The 23,319-nt window shown below is 36.9% G+C and overlaps 1 protein-coding gene across 1 annotated transcript; it reads left to right on the forward strand.

The window, feature by feature from the left end:
• Positions 1 to 2,141: 2,141 nt before the first annotated feature.
• On the forward strand, positions 2,142 to 16,540 carry LOC140245681 (beta-galactosidase-like). Its single transcript, XM_072325223.1, has 14 exons — positions 2,142 to 2,213; positions 3,506 to 3,678; positions 4,088 to 4,238; positions 4,430 to 4,490; positions 5,293 to 5,387; positions 7,566 to 7,746; positions 8,587 to 8,645; positions 9,952 to 10,073; positions 10,755 to 10,911; positions 12,096 to 12,260; positions 13,603 to 13,710; positions 14,404 to 14,535; positions 15,162 to 15,419; positions 16,229 to 16,540. Exons 1-14 carry the CDS (start codon positions 2,142 to 2,144, stop codon positions 16,538 to 16,540), a joined length of 2,046 nt encoding a protein of 681 aa, XP_072181324.1.
• Positions 16,541 to 23,319: the final 6,779 nt, after the last annotated feature.

The raw sequence follows: 23,319 nt of genomic DNA on the forward strand, positions 1-23,319 counted from the left end.
CTATAAACACGCCTAAGTGGGAGTTGCAGGGAAGTTGCAATCAATAATTGCAAATTCCCCCAAATCAGCTGGAACTCTTGTAAGTTGATTGCAAGCTCGCTTCTCGCAATGGAAACCTGCAATTGCACTATATCACAAGATTTGCAATTCAACAGATGGCTATGTGCAATCGATTTCAACTGATCGACTCTCTTACAACGCCCCATTAGTTATTATGAAATCCCATATAAGGCCCTACATCACACGATAGGCCTATAGTTCTTAGAGTGCTGTATAAGGAAAACAAAACCCGACAGAAAATTGGACAAATGGCTTATTCAAACCTAATATATCTTATGATAGGCTCGTAGGCCTACTAGCTGCCAAGGGGAACAGATAGATCTAGGAGCTCTAGTCGTGTCTTAATGTTTGATATGACCTCAAAGGCTCATGAGCAATCATATATAATATATATGATTAGGCCTATATATATTTTTTTCATTAGCATTTATATATGAGAGAAACATTTCTCATCGTTTCTGCACATCGCGACCATAACGGACAAAGTTGCCCGTATATTCAAGGCAATGTATTTTTGAAATTAACTCGGTTCTGAATTCTATTTCGTCTATAACGCAGCCCCGCGATTTCTTGGAAACCCTATGCATTTTCTTACTTCCTTATCGAAACAGACTTTTTTCATTGAATTTTTATTGATCAAATTAACAGGATTACAAATACATCACATCAAAATGCGAGATAATAAAAATACTACTACTAATAAAAGATAATAAAAAATCAAGTCAACAGATTATAAAAAATCAAAGCAAAGCAGCATAGAATAAAATCAATAAGAACGTTTATATACAATGGTACATTATTTGAAAAACAGCTTAAGAGAAATAACAGAGAGCATCAAGTCGCCCTTAGGACGCCCTCAGGAGAACCCACCAGATTCCACATACAGAAACATGTATACATAACAAATGGGTAAACCATTTTATATGTGGAACCAAGCGGATGCCCCCAAACGCCCAAGGGGGTCCACACCCACTGTCACTGGCACCACAAATCGGCGCATATGGCAGTGTCATTAACAATATATCGCTTCAATGTACTAAATTCAGAGTGCTTACCGCAATAACATACCTTTGTGACATCATAATTATGTCAGATCTCCATTTACGGAAATGAAGTACAAGTTTTCCATTCTTATTAGCAATGCGATACTCAAGTTCTTTACATGTTTTTAAGGACACCTTAAATGCTTAAAATGAGGGTTGGTTACCTCTGAATTTACACAAATAAATGTAATATTTAAAGATGAGGAAAAATAAGTTATAAATTTATCATCTTTAAACCCGAAAAAAACAAAACGGAGGGGTTGTAATTTTTCTTGGTATTTTGATTTATTACATTAATTATCTCATCCAAAACGTTTTTTACGTGATGACATTTAATAAATATGTGAATAACAGTTTCTGGCAATCTCTGACAGAATGTGCAATTGGGGGAGTCCTTCCTTTTGATTTTGCGCAAAAAAAAAAAAAAAATCATTTAGTGCTATATTACTCTATAATATAGCTTGAAATAGAAGGAACGAACTCGAGTGTCAATAGAACTTTTAAAATTTTCTCACATGGATGTATCCCATATTTCTGAGTCTGGATTTAACGACAGGTCTTACCAAAAACAAATCGGTTTTGTTGAAGCACAGTTCTCTATCATTATATTGAGTAAACATATTTAGGAACTTTCTTTGCTACACACAAGTTATTTACTATTGTGTCAAAAATTTCATAGTGGTCCCAATTTGAGATAGATAACCATGGTTGAGGAATAATTGCTCATTAATAAGTTAAATTTCCTCCTTCCTTTGGGCGAAGTACCAAAATCAAGAACAAGTTCTTCAAAAAGTTTGCTTCCAGGCAGTGGCTTATCGAAACAGACTTGGAAGTAGCAAGCAAATCTCAGTGGCCTCAGTGCAAGTGAACTCCGGTGATGACCGTTATTGTCATCACGTGACATGCATAACCATCATGTGATTTACTCGTTCTCTGCCATTTATACAGCTCTATGTTCTCTGCATGGTGAACCCACCCACCGAAACACATCGGCTGGCATCGACTCCTTACGTTACAACTTAAACTCTGAAGGGCAGCATGGGTGCAGCAAGTTCACATATTTCGCAACTACTTATCTGCATCTTTATACTTGTTCTAGCTGTTAAACAGGTAAGAATGTCCTGAATATTTGTAGTTCTTTCGATCAAGGAGGAGCGCGTAGTCCTACCCATTCAATAATGTGTACTGTATCCAGTAATGCTCACTCGAACTCATCACTGCTCATCGAGCCGCTGCCGTGCCGGCAGCTAGCAGCACTGCAGCTGCACACTCCAATAATACTATGTCTATAGCGCAGCAGCTGTGTGTGGTTTCCGCTATTAGATTCTAGTCCTACTATACTGCGTGGAGTGAAATACCCAGTTTTTGGCAGGGTGCCTAATTCAATAACAGTTGTGACAGGGACACTTTCATTCATCAATATTATTAAAATCAGCGAATGAAAATCATGTGCATGTTTGCTTATTTATAATTCTCACTGTAGGAGTGTAGAACACGAGCAGGATCAGGAGTTACTCATAGGTAAGATAGGATGAGTCGTATCGCGTATCACAAGTGTTATTTTATGAGAAGTAAAACGTTTCCTATATTGGGCCTTTTCATTAACTCTTTATGTGCCATGTTCGCACGTCCGACTCAGTCGATGGCATGCCAACTTCGCATATTCTGCTCAAACGCACTAATCCGCCCAATCCGATCGATAAATCACCAAATGCCGCAGTACAATGAAAGTATTTCTCACCCTTCCGTTCCTCTCACGTATAGCTTGCATTTCATGTTGTGATTGACTATCAAGAGATGTTCTCTACTGTACTGGTTTTGAGAGGTGCGAGTTTCTGTCACTGTTTTGTGTGCAAAAGTCATGACTTTGCAGTAATGTAGCTACTGGTCATGTGAAAGAAAAACAATCATAGAGTTGTCATAGAATGATACATCAAAGCAAAGCTTGGCATTTTCTCTACAACTTTACTTACTATTTGCCCACCTGAACATAAATCTGTAGAAGTTACATAGATTTGAAAAACAGAATGTTATCTCAAAGCATGAAACAGGTAGTGTCTCAGAATGATGTGGCACAAAGGGCGTTTCCACCATGGCACATGAAGAGTTAATGAGTGAAATGGCCCCTGCCACAAAATAGGCACCCTGTACAAAGCCTACGGCAAACAGGGTAAATTTATTTTACTCTAATGTTTAGTAATCTACCGCAAGTGTTGTAATACTTCTAATTCCTCCTACTTCTTCTTCTGAGCTTCTTCTTCTTCTACTACTACTACTACTACTACCAGTACTATTTATTTACTACTTATTCTATGAATTACTACTCTAAGTCTTTCCTGTTTGTTTGTTTTTTTGTTTGTTTGTTTGTCATTTGTTTGTGTGCTTGTTTGTTTTTCTTGCAGGCCTCACCAGCTGGGCGATCTTTCTCCATTGACTATGACACCAACACATTTCTGAAAGATGGACAACCATTTCGCTATATTTCGGGGAGCTTTCACTACAGCCGTGTTCCAGCATTTTACTGGCAGGACCGACTTGACAAAATGAAGATGGCAGGTCTCAATGCTTTGCAAACGTAAGAAGGCAAACCAAAAATACATTAAAATAACCCATGCTTGTCTTCAGCATTAACTTTGCTGGGTAAAGTTGATCTTAAAAATTCTGCAAAATAGGTAGAGTGCGATGATGGACACTATTTGCTCGGCCCAGTAAGAAGAGTTACGCATGTTTTTAATTCCATGGAATCAAGACAATAAGTACTGGAACATATGGCAAAGGAAAAATATTTGTATGCTTTTATTTTCACGCTACTTTGCGAAATGCGCTAAAATATCAACACCATGAAAAATTTCCACTTTTACAATATATGATACATAAAACAAGTAATACGATTTGACCGGCAGCTACAAACATTCTTACAATTTTCAGTTAATATTTGATATCCATCTCTGTTCTCCTTTTGTGTGTGGATGTGTGTGTACTAGGTACGTCATGTGGAACTACCATGAGCCCTCCCCAGGGGAGTACAATTTTACCGGGGACCGTGATCTCTTCGCCTTCTTGAAGATGGTCAACGACACTGGCCTGGCGGTCATTCTCAGGGCTGGACCATACATATGTGGAGAGTGGGACTTGGTAGGCAATACAGTTATCATTACAATTATAGAGATAGTTACCAAAAGGCCCCTACGATGTACTTGCAATTACCATTTACATACATAAAGTAAGTGTATGTATCAAATGCCAGAGGCCATGCCAGCCGATTCTGGATCCCACACTCCAGCTCACAAGTTTTCTCTTCATCCTTCTTTTTTTTTCCATCCCAGGGTGGTCTTCCCGCTTGGCTTCTGAAAATACCAGACATTGTCTTACGCTCATCAAATGATTGTGAGTGGACATTTATACATATATTTGAATATGATTGTCAATATTTTCTTGTAAAGAAGCATTTTTTAGTTGTTTTTTTCACCATTGCCATGTCAAGAATCTGAAATGAGTACAGACTTAGGCTTTTCTACGGTGTGATCAATAATGAATATGATATTCGGTGATCTTTGACTTAAATATATCAAAATTATCATCAAACTTTTTTATCTACACTGTGGACTGATTTACTATTGTATTCAAATCCATGTATATCTACTAGTAGACTGATAGTGTGATCTTTTACTTGATATCAAACACGTCATCAAAATAGTCGCATCGATAGATGTGGACTGATTAACTTATGTATTCAAATTTGTGTACCGATATACCTATGCTAATAGACTAATAGTAAATATCCATTAGACTTAAGTATTGAATGTGGACTGATTTACTAATTGAAATGTATTCAAATCTGTGTATATCTATGCTAGTAGGCTGATAGTGAATACCCAATTTTAATACTAATGTATTCAAATCTGTGTATATCTATGCTAGTAGACTGATAGTGAGTGCCCAATCAACTTAACTATTAAATGTGGACTGATTTTAATACTAATGTATTCAAATCTGTGTATAATAGTAGACTGATAGTGAATATGCAAATGTGATGATGAGTTGAATCCAGTGTGCATTTCTGAGTCACGGCTATGACTGTCACCTCTAGCTTTCTCTCTGCCTGTGAAGAGCAACCATTGTTTATAATGTCATGAATAGAGTAAACATGTAAAACTTATTGATAATATTTCATATATGAAACTTGCAGTGTACATGTCGCAAGTCACCGTTTGGATGAATTACCTCCTACCAAAGTTGGTGCCATACCTGTATGCGAATGGAGGCCCTATCATTATGGTGCAGGTGTGTATATATTTTAAAGGGATTTTTATCCTCCAAAATCTCTTCTTTGCTTTTCTTTTCTGTCCACTACCATTTTTACTACTATATGGGGCTGTAGAGAAAGCAAGTAATAGAGTTATCAGGCCCAGTGTGATGAGGCAAGCTCTCAAAATGGGAAGATCAGTGACCACTGCTGAATATTGATGAGGATTAATGTGTTACCCATAGGAGCAGCAAATATTTGTAGGATGTGGGTTAATCTTGGTTAAATCTTGTCACTTTTAGATCAAATATTGAAGATAATAAAGAAAATAATTATGATGCCACACGAGTTAACTTTTTTTATTGTTGTGGGGGTGGGGGAGCTGGGATGTGGGGCCAATAGAGGGTCACCCTCACCCATTCAGGGAACTCCTGCTTGGGTATTCGTGGGAATGGTAGCTTTATTTTTATGCCTCCGCCACGAAGTGGTGCCGGAGGCATTATGTTTTCGGGTTGTCCGTCCGTCCGTCCTTCCGTCCGTCCGTAATGAATTTTGTGGACAAGGTAACTATCGAAACCTGTTGAGGTATCCTAATGAAACTTGGCATGTATGTGTATTAGGGGGTGAAGTTGTGCCTATCAACTTTTGGGTGCACATGCTCAAGGTCAAAAGGTCAAGGTCAAATACATAAAATTTCACTATTTCCACCATATCTATTGAATGCCTGAAGATATTTTCTTGAAACTTAGTGTATACATGTATTACCCAATTAAGATTCTCTGGTGAAAGTTTGGGTCATGAGGTCAAAGGACAAAGGTCAAAAGGTCAGGGTCAAATACATAAAATTTCACTATTTCCACCATATTTATTGAATGCCTGAAGAGATTTTCTTGAAACTTAGTGTATACATGTATTACCCAATTAAGATTCTCTGGTGAAAGTTTGGGTCATGAGGTCAAAGGTCAAAAGGTCAGGGTCAAATACATAAAATTTCACTATTTCCACCATTTCTATTGAATGCCTGAAGATATTTTCTTGAAACTTAGTGTATGCATGTATTACCCAATTAAGATTCTCTGGTGAAAGTTTGGGTCATGAGGTCAAAGGTCAAAGGTCAAAAGGTCAAGTAAAAATATTAAAACTTCTTTTTTTTCTCTGTACCTTGGAAAATTGTTCAAGGTATCTTCATGGAACATAGTATATACATGTACTGACTGGAAGTGATTATCTAGAGAATGTAGGGTTCATGGGGTCAAAGGTCAGGGGTCAAAGGTCAAGTGCAAGACTTCAAAATTTTACTATTACCCTCATATTTATGCAATGCCAGCAGGGTTATTTTTTTTACACTTGGTGTATGCGTGTGTAACCTAATAGAAATTCTCCGGAAAGTTTTTTTTTTCTTCTTTTTTTTGCCTCAAAGGTCAAAAGGTCAAAGATCAAGTGAAAGTGCTGAACTAACTTTTTCCTCCATATCTCGGAAGTGGCTCAAGGTATCTTGAAACTTAGTACATGTACATATTATGCATGTTCTACCTGAAAGTAATTATCTTATGAATTTTAGGGTCAAGGGCCAGATGAAAATGGTAACAATTTACTATTCAATTCAGAAATTGCACTTTTTCTCCACACCTGTACCTTGAAAATTACTCAATGCCTAAATGTATGAATGGGTCAAAGTCAAGTTAAAGTCCTTAAATCCCTAGATACATGCTCTCCTATTCATCCAGTTAAACCTAGGTCAAGGAAGGTGAACATTCAACACATTTGTGACAAACTTGTCATTTCAATATTTTGCCAATTTTGTGAAAATGTAATTACACATTGTCCACATGTACTATCTAGACCTATTGGGAAAATCATGCATTATGGCGGAGGCATACCAGTCGCCAAAGCGACATTTCTAGTTATTTTTATTTTTATATATATATTTTTTTTTACTTATTTGTTTTTTTATCATTCTTTTATTTTTTTCTATTTATTTTTTTTAAATTGATTAATTAATTTATTTATTTATTTATTTTTTTTTTTTTTTGGGGGGGGGGCGTTATATATTTTTTTCATTCTTCTATAATTTAGAGCCACAGAAGTTGGGAGTAGAAGCTGTTGCCATGTTTTCATAGCTCCTGATTCATCCAGCTTACATTATACATACGTTCTCTACTTTTTCATGACTATGATAATTCTAAGGAAACTCCCCCCGCCTGTTCTTTATCCAGGTGGAGAATGAGTATGGCAGCTATGAGACTTGCGACCACGAGTACCAGCGCATGCTCTACCATCTCTTCCGCACCAACCTTGGTGACAGTGCTCTCCTCTTCACCACCGACGGACCGGGCGATCACATGCTGCAGTGCGGCACGCTGCAGGACATGTATGCCACCATAGACTTTGGCGCAGGTAACAATGATAATAATAGTGAAGATAATAAAGATGATAATGATAAAAATAGTAATATTGATAATAACGATACTACTACTACTAATAGTGATAATAATGATAATGATAATGATGATGATAATAATGAAAATAATAATACTGATAGTGTTGACTATAATGATAATAAAAATAATAATAATACATTTATATTGCACATTTTCCATAAATGTACATGTTCAAATGCACTTTCCCTGTGGATTATTAACATTAATGAAACAAGTGAGGTAAAAATAGCCTTGTTGTCTGTTGATGCTCATAAACACAAGTGCTGTTTCTGTATTATGGCTAACACTGTGTATGTGTATGATATTTCTCTGCCTTGTTTGCCAGTTGGCACACACACAGGAATGCTTTCCTTGCAGATGAACAGATTACAGACAAATCGTCAATGAATAGCGATTACCTAATCCCCCCCCCAAAAAAAAAAAAAAAGAATTCCTGTTATGCCACCATGACCTTCATTTTGGACTAATACACATTGCTACTCCCGAGTGGGCTTGCTTACTTTACAATTAGGTCAAATTTCGATTGATTACTGAAAACAGATAAAAATGCTTGACACTAATGACAGTTTTAGTGCAGTCATTAAAAGTCATTGCCATCACTGTCACATATGTCATGATGTAAGCAATACATTTGGATAATTTGGGTTTTGTGGTACTAAGCTGTCATACAGTGTCATACAGTCTGTTTGAATTCATTTCGCTTAGTTTTCATACAAATTTATATTATCATGCATTCTCTAAGAAACCAGAGAACATGTAACAATTTTTTAAAATCTCTTTATTTTTTTCTTGTTAGGCACAAATGCATCTTCAGCTTTCAAAGAAATGAGGAAATTTGAGCCAAAGGGTCCTTTGGTAAGTGAAAATTCAGGTGTATTTCAAGTACGCCAAGGAATGGGTGTTTTAATTTAGTATTCCCATACATCTTGAATTTTGATTACATTTCTGCGTACAATTCACACTCCAACATTGCAAATTTCAGAGACTTCAATGCTCAACACAATGAGTAAACCTGCATAAAAACATTTTTGTTGTTGTTTTGTTGCTTTTGTTGGGGTTTTTTTGCAACAGATGATGTGTGCAAAGTCTCACACAGCTGTAACAGTCTTGTGATCAGTATTGCCAAAATAAACATACATATCTAGTGTGAACAGTTCAGTTTACAGAACTGTAATTTTGAGACGGAAAACACAAAAGACAAAGATTGGTCAAGTACCTTTCTCCATGAAGGAAGACAAGTTTCTTCATAGTGATAACATAAGTAAGGAGAAAAAATGATTATCCTGTTGAGGGCAAGTCCCAAGTATAGTTTGGCAGGTGTCTATGGGAAATGCATGTTGTAGCAAAACCAGTCCATCAGACATAGTAACTAGAAAAGCACTCTGAGTGTGCAAACCTCCACCAAGCAGCTAATTCCCACCTATACTCAGTAGTGTATCATACACTCATGATGAAAATCATCCAGTTTCCCATTATAGAAGCCGTTGTTTACATCATCAGCTTGCAGCTGCACGGCGCCTCCTACAAGTAGATCAGGCACTATGTAAAGAGCGCATATGCAAACCTGAAATACATGCAGCGTGACCTCTCGAGTTCATTGACCCTATCTGCAAAAAAAGATACAAAATCCTTTGAAAATCCATGTAAATTCCTGAATCACTACCAACATCTAGTCATTTGTTTCTTGAGTCATAAACTTTTTGCACAAGTTTCAATCAAATCTTTTACCAACTTTTTGAGTTATTTTGCAAACAGACAAACCAACGGTGGAGGGAATAAATTTTCCACGCATCCATACTGTTTTCACTCGTGTGGTTTATATACAATACTGTAAAACATGATTATATTGTATTCGCGGCATGAAATTTTCGCGAATTGGAGCCGACAGCCCTTTTCGTGGCATGAAATTTTCGCGATCTGCCACTGGTGTTCAATGCATGTAGTGTAGACAAAAACTTTCACATGCATTTTAATTTCGCGAATTTTGGCGCTCGCGAAATTCGCGAAATTAAAATGCACGCGAAAATTCCTCGTTTTACAGTAGTAGAATATCTTTGTTGTGTGTCTTCAATATGATTCTGATCTATAATTTTGTTGTGTCAGTAAAATTGTAATGTTGTGTATTGACAATTTGTTGTCTTACACCCTACTGCTTCCCAAGGTCAATTCAGAGTATTACACTGGCTGGCTTGACCACTGGGAAGGCAAACACCAGACAGTCTCATCATCAGCTGTGGCCAAGTCACTGGACGCTCTCCTGAAGCTTGGAGCCAGTGTTAACATGTGAGTACTTATTATTATAACCAATGAGTAGAGGGGACTTTGCTGTGCCTGATGCAAGAACGATATATTTCATTTTGATTATCTAAAAATTGGCTTATTAGCTCTAATTTCTACTACTCATGATCAGTGTGAGAGAGGAAAAGATGATGTGTGTAATTTTATTTGTGTAAAATCTGCAGATTCATTATCTAATTACTTGACTGACACTTCTTAACCGTTGTGAGTACAACTGTATATTGTATACTTTGATACATGTGTATTCAAGTACATTACATAACCCTAGCTCATGTACTTTATTTTCTGATATCAAATTAGATGTTGATCAACTTGATAGAGAGGAAACCCTCAAAAGAAAGAACAGCATACCTACCATGTCGTGGCTTTTATACTACAGACATTACAAAGTGGGAGGGACTTTAAGTGTGGCGTAAGTGGTTGGAACGACACAAGACATAATATGTGGTGCCATGGAATCATAAAGACCACAGCAGTCATGGCAGATTGTAACTCCTGACTAGTGAGAAAATTTTACTCTTTTATCAGTACAAAGCTTTGCTGGACACTTTTGTTTGTGATTGATGCATATAATTTCTATGACTTTTGAGAGTATGACCATTTGCTGGGTGATCTGCGATGTAAATGCAGTCACTTGCTTGTATGATTCTGCTGCTTTTCGTACAGGTATATGTTTGAAGGTGGCACCAACTTCGGCTTTTGGAACGGCGCTAACTACCCGTCCTTTCGGCCCCAGCCCACTAGCTATGACTACGATGCCCCGCTGACGGAAGCAGGTGACCCGACAGAGAAATACATGGCCATCAGACAGGTCATCAGTAAGGTAGGATGCTACTCTGTGTATCATTCTTTACACCGTGTAACATTTCTCATGTAGACACCATGAGCTGGTGTTATGTAAATTTGAATAAAGTACAATGCAGCATACTATTACACTGATAGCCACTGAGTAGCTAAAGTTCAGTTATGCTCCTAGCCTGCACTTCTCAACCTTTTTTGACCTGCAGCCCACTTTCACTCCTACAAAGTTTTTGAGGCCCAGTTACATGTGTATATTTGATAATGATCCTTTTATTTCTATTTTGCGAAGATATTGCTATAAGCTTTGTGTGTATGGTGTACCTAGAAATAAGGTGGACTTCTACCTATTTTACAAATTGAAAAATAAAGATAAATTCAGTTTTATACAGCTTTTATTACTTTTAACTCTTTATGTGCCACGTTCGCACCTCCGACTCAGTCGACGGCGTGCCAACTTCGCATATTCTGCTCAACAAACAAAGCCGCCAAGACCGATCAATAAACCGCTAATCACTGCTAATCCCGCGGCACAATGAAAGCGTTTCTCGTGCTTTTGTTCCTCTCATATACAGCTTGCATTCTATGTGGTGATCAACTATCAAGCGATGTTTCCAACTAGATTTGCTCATGCATTCTAAGTTTCTGTCTCCGTTTAATGTGCAAAAGTCATGCATTACAGTAATGTAGCAACTAGTCATTCAAAAAAAAAATTGAAGATAGAGACGTCATACAATTTATATCGAAACAAAGCTTGGCATTCCTCTTTAACTTTGCCTACTATTATGCCCATCTTAACAGAAATTTGTAGAAGTTATACAAATTGGAAAAACAGAATTCTTTCTCAAAGCATGACTACCTTCGTGTCTAAGAATAACGTGGCACACAGGGGGTTTCCACCATGGCACATAAAGAGTTAATGAAAGAAGCTCGTATCTGTTTGTGATCGACCCCATGGTATTTTCTTTTTTTTGGTCTTCTTTGAATCATGTTCTATTTCCTTGCACAGGTGTGAATGTGACTTTTGCATCTGAAACTCATAAGTTTATTTATTTAACAATTTAATGTCATTGTAGTGTCTGTGATGAAATGAAGACAAAAAAAAAGTTAGAATTTGTCAAAGCACACACATATTTCACATACATCGATGAAGCCAAAGTTGTAAGAACAGCTCAAATTTTACTCTATTGATGTCTGTTTACATTGCAGTACAGCCCCATACCGGTTGGACCGATACCATCGCCTACAAAGAAGTACGCCTACGGGACGATTGACATGCAGTTTACTGCAACCATTTTTGATGTTTTAGACCAGCTGTGTCCATACGGACCTATCTCGACTGACTTCCCTATCACGATGGAGGAGATGCAACAAGTGAGGGCACTTCTTTATTTTTTTTGGGGGGGGGGGTGGGAGGTGGGGCTAATTTTCTTAAATTCAAAAATATTTGTTTGATAATGTATAATATATGCTCAACAAAAATGTTTCCCTCTTTGTTCATACAGTGTACTCCCATAATAACAAACACTGCTACCACAAAATTCTTTTTGTGATATAGAAGTATTACAAAATTCAGGTTCCAAAGTTATGATTCCAAATATCCTTGTATACTTTGCTGTTCGGCTATAGCGAAATTTTGATATAGTAAGAGATAATTGCTGCTCCTGATGACTTTGTTACAAAGGGAGTCCCCCTGTAGTGTGTGTCTTTCTGGAGGCTCATTGATCAGACCAAAGAGAAAGAAATGGAGGTGGAGGTATTTCAGTCAGGTTCAGAGTTCATTGTGGATCTCTACCACGAACTGGCTTTGACTCAGTTAAGTAGTGAAACTGGCTGGTACAAAGTAGGCAAAAAATCCAAAGCTGGTTCCTTCTCATTTGGTCTATTATGATATATAGCGATTCATGCAAACCTACTGTACAGTATGTCCCCAAAAAAATTGCAATCAGATTTTCGCATTGATAACACCCAATATGATTGAACTGTCTAAATACTCCCATGTACTTCAGGGTCTTAAAATATAACATCTTAGCTCTAGTTTGCAGAAAACCCCAATCAATTTGGTTAAGCAGTCATAGAGAAATGTGGATTGTTGTAAAGCATGTCATGAATCTGATTCTTTAGCACTTGGATGCTCTTGTGTGTAAACACAATAGACAGAACTTGGAGGGAAGAGATTCCTGACATGCTCTACAAAATCCCTCATTTCTCTTTCACCACTGAAGCAAATCGGATGGGGTTTTCTGTAAGATGTGGGCAATGAGTTATAGTTTTGTACCCTAAAATTGTATTTGGATTGATTCACTATTTTAAAAGTTATCATTGCGGAGGGTCCCGTTGTAATTTTTTTTTTTTGGACATACGGTACATAGCTAAAGATAGAGAGAGAAAAAACCCTGTGTAGAATTACTACCATTCATTTTTCAAGACTAGGTCTCTTTTGTATGCATATGATCATAAGAACATATCTGGCTTTGCAGTGTATGTGTAACTGCCTTAAAACATTCTGTTAAAGAATCAGCACCTTTTTCTTTTTTAATAACAGCAAAATGTTCCGTGAAATGTCAACGACTGAGAACTGAGTTCTCACATGTAGCTAATCATCTGTACTCCAGAGTGACCATGAATTGCCATGGGTCAAGAATTCAATTCTCACACTTGGCTAATCCCTGACCTCAAAACAACAACTGTACATCTCAAATCTTATCACTCCCAGTACCAAGGCTTCATGCTGTACCGGACTCAGCTCCAGCAGGACTACAACAACCCAACGAACCTGTCAATCGAAGGCATCAGAGACAGGGGTTATGTAATGGTGAATGGGGTAAGTGACCTTTCCCTCCCCCTCCCTTTCAGTTTCCTTTTCTTGGTTTTTCCTTTCTGGTCTTTTTGCTTTTCTCTATCGTTGTCTGTTCATTCCCTTTGTATTTTTTTCCCCATTCTCCTACTCTTGCTCTTCCACAGTGTACCTTAGGTATTCTCCGTTTTCTTTTACTTTGTCTTCTTTCTCCTGTTCATGTTTTTGCGTCATGCTCTTGGACTTCTCTGTTTTCTTCTTCCATTTGTCTTCGTCTTTGTCTTCATGTGTGCAATAATGCACGTCTGGCAAGTACTTGAAAATGTTGACTTGTGCATGTTACACAAACTGTTATACATCTCGAGTGCAGACAGATGCACCTCCTTCATTTCACTTCATTTCATTTTATTTCAATACTTTTCATTTTATTTCATTTCATTTCATTTCATTTCATTTCATTTCATTTCATTTCATTTCATTTCATTTCATTTCATTTCATTTCATTTCATTTCATTTCATTTCATTTCATTTCATTTCATTTCCACGTCTGCTTCAAATATATTACTTTCATACAATTACACTTCCCTGGGAATACACTTACATAAGCATTCTGTATATCTTTGTGTGAATATCTGTATGTCTTTGTGTGTATATATATCAGCAGTTTCCATGATGCTGATACCATATGTCCATCCTGTGTATTGACTTGTTTTATTGCAGACATGGCTTGGGACGTTGAACAGAGTGAACTGCACAAGGATCACAATCACAGGAAGTACTGGCATGACCCTTGACATTCTTGTAGAGAACCAGGGACACGTCAACTATGGCTCAGGATTGAATGACCCGAAGGTAGGAATACATGCATTAATAAAAAAAGAACTTATAGAACTATATTCATACCAACTCAGTATGTACAAGACATACATAGTCTAGTACTGTATATGCCAATGTACCATATTTCGGGAGTCTAAATTTTCACGAATCGGGAATTCCTGACGATTTTGCAAGTGGGTAAATTAGCAATCGTGGAGTAGAGTACTGAACAGAGAAATGTACACGAGTACGTCACATCCACATCGAGATCAGAGTCAATATTTTCGCATCTTTAATTTTGTGAATAGCACCCAACTCGTGAAATTCACGAAAGTAAAATCTCACTAAATATTTGGTGTATACAGTAATCCTCTGCCCTCTATTGTGTGTAATTTTTTAAGGATACTGTGTGAATATGAGCAAAGAAAGATGTCCTTTGAAGTAACAGGCAGCATTAGTGTCTTTCTTGTTGAAATGAACAGTGCTCTGTAAATATAAAATTTGGTAGGGTTCAAGTTAGAATTCCCCACATGGTCAAGTTGTTGAATTAAGATTTAGTTGAGGTCACACACACACACACATACACACAAAAAGAAAATCATACAATTTTGAAGTCCTTTATCTAACTGTATCCATGTATCTCCATGTGTGCTCCTTTGCAGGGCATTGTGGGTAATGTCACTCTCGACGGCGAAATCCTAAAATCGTGGAAAATCTACTCCCTTGATCTGGACAATGTGCTGCCCAAGCTTGTTAGCATATACAACCGAATACACCACAAGTCAGGAAATCTGGTGCAGGAAAGGATGCTGATTGGTAGTGACAATAACACCTTTGTCCCATCGTTTTATGTCGGGGCCTTTCCCAACGTGACGTCACCACCAATGGACACATTCATGAAGTCCAGTGGGTGGACGAAGGTAAGATTGAATGGTGCATTTTGTCTGCATAGCTATATATTTATTTTACTTTTTATATCTCTTTTGGATGGATCGAAAGATAGATAGACAGACAGATACATGTAGATAGATAGACCGATAGATAGATAGATAGATACATAGATAGATGGATAGATAGATAGATAGATAGATAGATAAATAGATATATAAATAGATAGATAGATAGATAGATAGATAGATAGATAGATAGATAGATAGATAGATGGATAGATAGTGACAGATCGGTATACTGAGAAACACATGTGAAGTTTAATACATAGTCTGAATTTCTAGCTTTGAATGGTTTCACAGACATCTGTGTGGTTCCCAGTTTCATACCCTCCAATATCTGGTCTACCTTTTGATAAAATGTATGTAAGAATGTTGGCTTTTACTGTATTTTGCCTTAAAGATGTTAAATATTTCAATGGTGAAACAATATTGCAAAACTACAAAATGGTCTGCATCATAATCATTGCCTTGCCATGGCTTTACCTTTAATCTGTGGGTAACTCAGGGTCAAAATTTTAATTTAACTTTCACCACATGCATCTTTGGATGCAACTGCAAAATGACAGCTAGATGTGCATGTTGCATGATGTACCTTTCTGTGTTAAACACATTGGCTGTTTCGGTATCTACAAGATACCCATCCTTTCGCTAAACAAATATGATCAAATGCCCTGACCCCTGTACACAGTTTTCAACATTAACTAAAAGATCTTATATAGTTATTACAATAGTATTAACTCTCCTTTCTGTCTTGTGCATTCATAACTAAATACGATCAGGGCCAAGCTTTCATCAACAACTTCAACTTAGGCCGCTATTGGCCCCGAGCTGGCCCGCAAGTCACCCTCTTTGTCCCCGCAAATTTGCTCCAAGTGAGTCCCGCCACCAACCACGTGCTGCTGTTTGAGCTGGAGAGACCTCCCTGCCTCGGCCAGACCACTCCCTGCACCCTGGAGTTCATCGATCGAGCCATCATCAATGGGACGGTCAGTGCAGAGCATGACACCTTGTGGGGTCACCATGACAACGACCGCATCCACGAAGGTCATGCATGCCAGGATCTAGAAAGGCCCGTCTTGTCAGTAGCGTGAATTGTCTTTGTGTGCCAAAAGGTAATCATATATCAGTACTTGATAGCCCGCTAGGAGCAGCGAGTTTATGAGATTCTATTGGGTATCGTGAAGAGATGAGATCGTGGGTGAGATTCTTGAAGTACACTTGTTACCTTCGAAGATTGGGCTTGTAACATCCATGTGAAGCCCCTGAGTGATAGACCTATATCAATCACCTTGCCACAAGTCGCAGTCTGAGACCCAGTGGTGAGGATGAAAGATCAACGAAATTAATAGCGATGACACGTCATGGCACAGGTTGAAATTGCTGCAAAGAGCGTGGTCTGAACTCAATCAATCATTTGCCTGCATCTGGCCAGCTGATTGCAAAGATGCATGTACAATGTATATCTTTTAATTCACATGTCCTTCTTGTGCTTTCCCTTTTTACAGAAAATCACTGAAAGTTAGTGTAGTGTTACTGTGTTGGTATCCTGAGGCTTATTAAAAACTTCATCATTTCATTACATCTTCACATCCTGATACACATGTTCTGCATTCACAAATCATATACTATTTGATATCCTTTCCATGTCAGATTGCTATTTTCGTGCAGTCAACCTACACAAAATTTTGAACCATTTTGGATTTTATTATTTGCTAACAGCAGACAAATTAGATAAAAAATGCATTTGAATGTATTCTACCTAATTTTTTGTTTAAGTGAAATTGTATCAGCTGTAAGTATCATGTTCATTTCTATAAAGAATTTTATGTTCATTTTGTTTCAAACAAATGTCACTCTTGTTTTAAAGTTGTTTATGAATAAGTCATGTTACCTTTGAGCTGCTTGTGTTGCATCAGTTATAAATAGTGCAGTTTCAATGTAGGTGGAAACTACTTGTTTGCTAAGAATTTCCACAGTATTTGATTTCATTTTAAAATATCAAAGGTATCTGAGATTTTCAAATGTTGATTTTTGTATCTGGAAATTTGCATACATATGAAACTTTTGCAAATTTTGTGAAGAGCCAAGTTTTGCAAAAATTAGATGCACACAAACCTTTTCTCATCTTCACAATGCAGTGAATGCCAGTCGCAATTCAGGGAAGTTTAAGAAAAAATAAATGCTTTCTACTCCAACTTTTAAAAAGTTTTGTGCTGATCATGACTTTGATTTAACTGTCTTTTGTTTCTACATTTGTCACTTTTCACTCAAAATAAAGCATTACAATCTGTCTCCTCTAGTTAACAATTTTTTTTTTTCATTGTCATATTCAACAATTATCATGGTAGTACAGTGTAGTATCAAAATAGGCTCTTCCAGGTTATGAAAAATCAAACTCTTTGTTTCCACTTTTCAAGTCACACATTTAACCTCTGAATCCTTAAAGTTGTTATTCTTGTTTCCTGTCGTGGTTTTTGAAAGAACAGATATGCTGCTACATTAATTTTGGTAGTAACAGAAAAGACTGATGTCTCATGAAACAGTAATTGATGCAATTCAATGACTTTTCTTTATTGCATTAAAGATTTTCAAGTGAAAAAGTTATAAGGCGATGCAAGTTATTTCCTAGTCGTTCTTTTTTTTTCTCTTGTCATTTTTAGCAAAAACAAAACAAAACAAAACAAAACAAAAACTTGTGCATCTTTGTGTTTAATGTTGACCCTGTCATTTGCTAAGCATTAACCCCTCAAGGGAGTGAAGAATTTTGTGCTCCAACTCTTGTTTGAGATTCTAGTAAATGTTATTTGTGTAGCGACAACTTCTTCATCAGCTTTGCTACATTGTGTATTTTTGTTAACATTAATTTTGTTCTTTTGCCACATGAGAAAGTGTTTTGACATTACTTCACTTTATTCTCATACTGTCAGGAATGTTTTTTTTTTAAATTTGTGCAGGCTTAGAGCCTGGTTTGTCTACATGGTTTCTTTAATGAACTACATGTACCATAATGTCAGGGGTTTTTTTTCACATACCAGATTAAAATCTTCTTTATTTCTGCAGCTGCTCTACGAAAATTTGCTGTAATTGTTTCAGATAACATGAAAAAAAAAAGACTGCTTGAAAGGTAATATCTCATTTATGGATGCTGAAGTGTAATGTTTATTGCGGTAGCAATATTTACCCATATGATGCATGACATTTAGAAAAAAAAAAGTTTCATGCCATTGCATATTGTAATTGTAGTGGCACACCCCTCCCTCCCCCTTAAAAAAAAAGAAAAACAGACAAACAAATGAACAAGCAAACAAAAAGGAATCAAATTCCATGATGATATGTAGCCTGATTCTAGTTATGTTACAATGTTTCCTTGTCAGTAATCAGTGTGCAATATTTATGTCCTTGAAGCCTGATTTCCCTGCAAGTAGTAGTGAGTAGAGTTACTGTATGTTGAAGTTACAACTGCTGTTATGGATTATATTGTTGGGTGTTGGGGCAGGATATATAAAGGCCCCGATATATAAATCTAATTATTTCTTTAAGAGTGACTGACAGATGTCATTGACAGAATCTTGGTCTGTTTGTTTCTTTGTTTGTTTGTTTGTTTGTTTTTTTGTAGGCATATCCATGTAACATTTTTATGAAACATATGTCACATAAGCCTTCTTTTTTTTTTGGCCATGTAAGTGATGATCAAAGTGTAATGAATATAAAATTCAACATGCATTTGCAATGTAATAGTTCATTTAAGATGGTGCATTATATATACATTATGTTATAAGATATTCTGAAGCTGAGAATAGCATGCATGGAGGTACGCACATGTACTTTAATACATACTTTGCAATGAAGAAGACAACTACAGTGTATTCAACCTCCATTGTTGTAGTATAATAAATGTTATACATGTAGATTTCAAAGCGCGTGGTATCGTAGAAATTCGTGAAAATCCGTAACTGTCATTGATTTTGACTAGATAATTGACATACTTTATAAGCTCTCCTGTCACACCCAACTTCCTTCAGCAAATGCAAGAATTCCCATACTCTGGAATGTTTGAAATTTTGTTTTAACCCAGCTTTTGCCTTATATTTCCTCTAACAGTCACGTGACTACATTGTACAAAGAAAGACCCCGGTATAACCCTCATGTTATGTACAATCCAAATACATTTCCTAATGATCTGTTTTTGTCGGCCGAGAAGTAAACACTGGATCGTGGTATCCCGTTCATGTTTTCCTGCACAGAAACTGGTACAGTGCAATCTTGTTATAATGAACACAGTTTTAACGAAATTCCGGTTACAACAAAGTAAAAATTCAGACCGCAACATTATCAGCTCTATATGATTTTTTTTTTATTGTTTATTTATCCAGTTGTAACAAAGTTTCAATTTTATAATGAAAGAAACCTGCCGGTCCAGAGGACTTTGTTATAAAGGGAGTCCACTGTAACAGATTGTAGCCGAAAGATATAATCCGACTTATTGGCAACAAGCGAGAAAGAAAGGAGAGCTCGGTTTTTACAGGCCATTCATTAAATGTTTCAGGTACTTTAGGTTCCATTGTTGCACTGAACGGAAAGAAGCCCATGGACCACATGCACTGTTATGTTTTACTGCGCACTGCAATGTGTTTGAAATTGTAATAATGTACACAGTACACACGCAGATATCTTTGTGAAAACGGATGGGAGTTTGCAACTGATTGACAAATTGCCCTACATCGACGTAAATAAGCACGGCATTGATCAGTGATTTAGTAGTAGCCATGATGAAAGAAATCATGGGCGTACGTACTCGAGCAGGATTCGAACCTAAAACCTCCTGATCTCTGGACAGGCGTCATCTCCACTAGACCACCGAGCCTCCGCCCGACAGCAAGTGTTGGATGAGAGTTTGTGGAGATGTTACTTTATATGGTGGTACATGTATGACAGTCTCAGACAAATCAACTGTATTATTCAGAAAGTGTAAATAAATCTATTTCAGCAACAAATACAGTCTCTGTAATTGCTTGCAAGTACAGTGGTTCTCCTCTTTTATTCCTCTTTAGATACACCGTCTCTAGTAGCATTTAAGCTCCAACGGTAATTCCATCCACAATGTTGAATGTGAATGTGTAAACATGTTTTGTCTTGGGTGGTTTTTTTTTTCTTTCTTTTTCTGAAGTTAAACTCTTCTTCCTTTGTTCATATGACTTTGTATAAGCCGTTTGTCTTTGTGTGTATTCTTATTGTACTCCTGAAATGATTGTGAATATAGATTTTATCAAATGAAAAAAAAATGATTTAAAATTTATTTTCGGTATGTTGATTGACACTCGGCAAAAAGTTAATCCTGTATCCATTCAGTTGGCCGCCTTGCCCCCCCCCCCCCCTTTTTTTTTACCACCCGTCCTCATCACCTCCATTTTCGGTATTTTTTAATTATTTTGTTCAGAAGTCGAATAGTGTGAGCATTGTGAATACATGGCCCTCATCACGGCGTCCCTACGTATATCACATATCCACAATGTCGTGTACACTGTATGTATGGTTAAATTTCTACGCTATATAATAACATTAAAGCCCTGATATCCTGATCTTTCTTTATTCATACACTCATTTTGGCATGACACCACAATAAATCACATACAAGTCGTATACACCATGTATTTACTTTTATTTCAATGCCATTTACCAGTAGGCCTATATAGCGTTGATAGCGTTATCTTGCTTTATTCGTGCACCTATTTTGTCATGACAGCAAAATACTGAAAATAGCAAAGGGCCCTAATATAATCTTGCCTAACTCCGGCCGAACACCGCATATGATTTTTTTTTTCTTAGCCCAAGGTATTGAATAATCAAAATTAAAGTATACCAGTGATATAGACATACAATTTTAGCGAATATCATACGACTCTTCCATATCTTCCAGCAACTTGGAAATCCGAATTACCATTTCTGTAAAAATGTTCAGCCGTATCTAATACATGTACTGCACAAGTGTTTACTCCGGTTCTTCGTTTTTCTCCAAACTCTGATGATTCATTACTGATGAAAAAGGGCAGAACTATTCTGAACGTCGCGGCTAGACATGTGAGCCAGTATTTTGGATCAAAGTTTTTAGATGAGAACTTGTAAAATTCAGCAGGAAAGCTATCAGTCAACGATCTCTGGACTTGTTCTTATAATAATAGTGTTTTCACATCGTGTCAGCGCTACTACATCATCGTTATTCAACCTTCACATTATCGCTTGCAGTTTGTGAAAACTGACAATTTTAAAACTTGAATATTTTTGGATAGCATCTCTTCCAAAAGAACCACGGGAGGGTCGATTGCGTGTATAATGCCCTATGATATTGTTCAATAGGCATAAAGGTACTCTTAGTCGATCGAGCTTGTTATCCTTTTTCATCATAAATCCTTCTAATTTGTCTCTGATTTCGTTTTAATTCCAAACAGCATGTCATTTTTTCCATTTTCAATCAAATACTCTTAAATCAGGTGGTGGCACCGTCAGTTTTCTTCCATACACAGTATCATTTTCTAATTCATCGTTACATGAACGTAGTATTGAAGGGATGTAGTCAGATCGACCATAATAGCATAATTGGATTCTGCTGTAATTTTTCAACCGATTTTCTTTCGTTTATTCTATTTGGCGTAAAATTCTGCAGAATGTGGTAAATGTCTTTGACCTCCAGGTAGGATTTCAAGGAATTCCCATAACATATTCGGATTCAACGATTCATAGTTATTTAATGCAGTCATCTTCTTCATTACACGAGGGAATTAAGTAACCGCACATAATATGATTCATCATCTAAGAATGCATTATCAAACTTCCAGCTGTGGCTTTATCTGTGCGACTGTAAATCACAAGATGTAAGAACAAAAATCCGGTCTGCAATTCTGGAGTAACATACAAACATGGACACAGGGTTTTTAGGTGTCCACAATACGGGATGTTTACAGGATTATACTCTTCAGTTATGTCATATGGTGTGCGTTCACACTATTGCCATGAGTTTTATAAAGCCCTCCTCTTTTCTCAAGGTTTTAGATTCATAAGCAGTTTAAATTTCCACCCTTATTAAATGGTTTTACAATAAAAGTTTGCGACGAAATTACTAAGAAAAGGTAATCAGCTGTATTTTGACCATACACATTAATCAACGTGGCCTTTTGACTTCGAAAATTAGTATTGACACTAAGAAAACCCTAGTTATTGACGTGGTACTATCTATCAATTGTACATTCGGATATATCTTTGAACAGTCTGTACGAACTGAAACACTGGGTGTAGAAGTAGTATTCTTTTTTTACACAAAAACGAAACCCTAACATAATGTTCCTCTTTAAATGCATGTTCTTAAGAGTGAAATTATCAATGTTTTCATTTTCAGCCGTTTAAGGTGATATACATTTGCTTTGAAAAACAACAACAGGACTGTCAATTTCATGAATGCGATCGGAATAATTAGAAGCAAATTCCGAGACTGCAATATGCTTTGCTTTACTTTGAGTTTTACAAGCTATATGATTAAAACGTTCTCTCACTTGACAGAACTTACATTGTAAATACCATACTCTGCAGGTACCTAATACATGGTGTTATTAAGGTGAGAGAGAGAGAGAAGAAAATACATAAATATAGTTAGTACCACAAAGTAAAGCAACATTGCCAAAAAAATAGATTGAGAAGGAATTGATAACGTTTTATGACAAATAAACCGTGTACAATCATTGTGTATTATTTCTTGGATATGGTGGTACCGATAAGGGCCGTCTGGTTTGGAAGAACCGAGAAGAGCCTCACTGGACATGCTGGAGCTAGCAATCTTCTTCTGCAGAAGCACGGCTTAGCTGTTGCCAGCACACCACTC

Source organism: Diadema setosum, assembly GCF_964275005.1.
Source record: "Diadema setosum chromosome 20 unlocalized genomic scaffold, eeDiaSeto1 Scaffold_20_unloc_1, whole genome shotgun sequence".
Taxonomy (NCBI): Eukaryota; Metazoa; Echinodermata; class Echinoidea; order Diadematoida; family Diadematidae; genus Diadema; species Diadema setosum.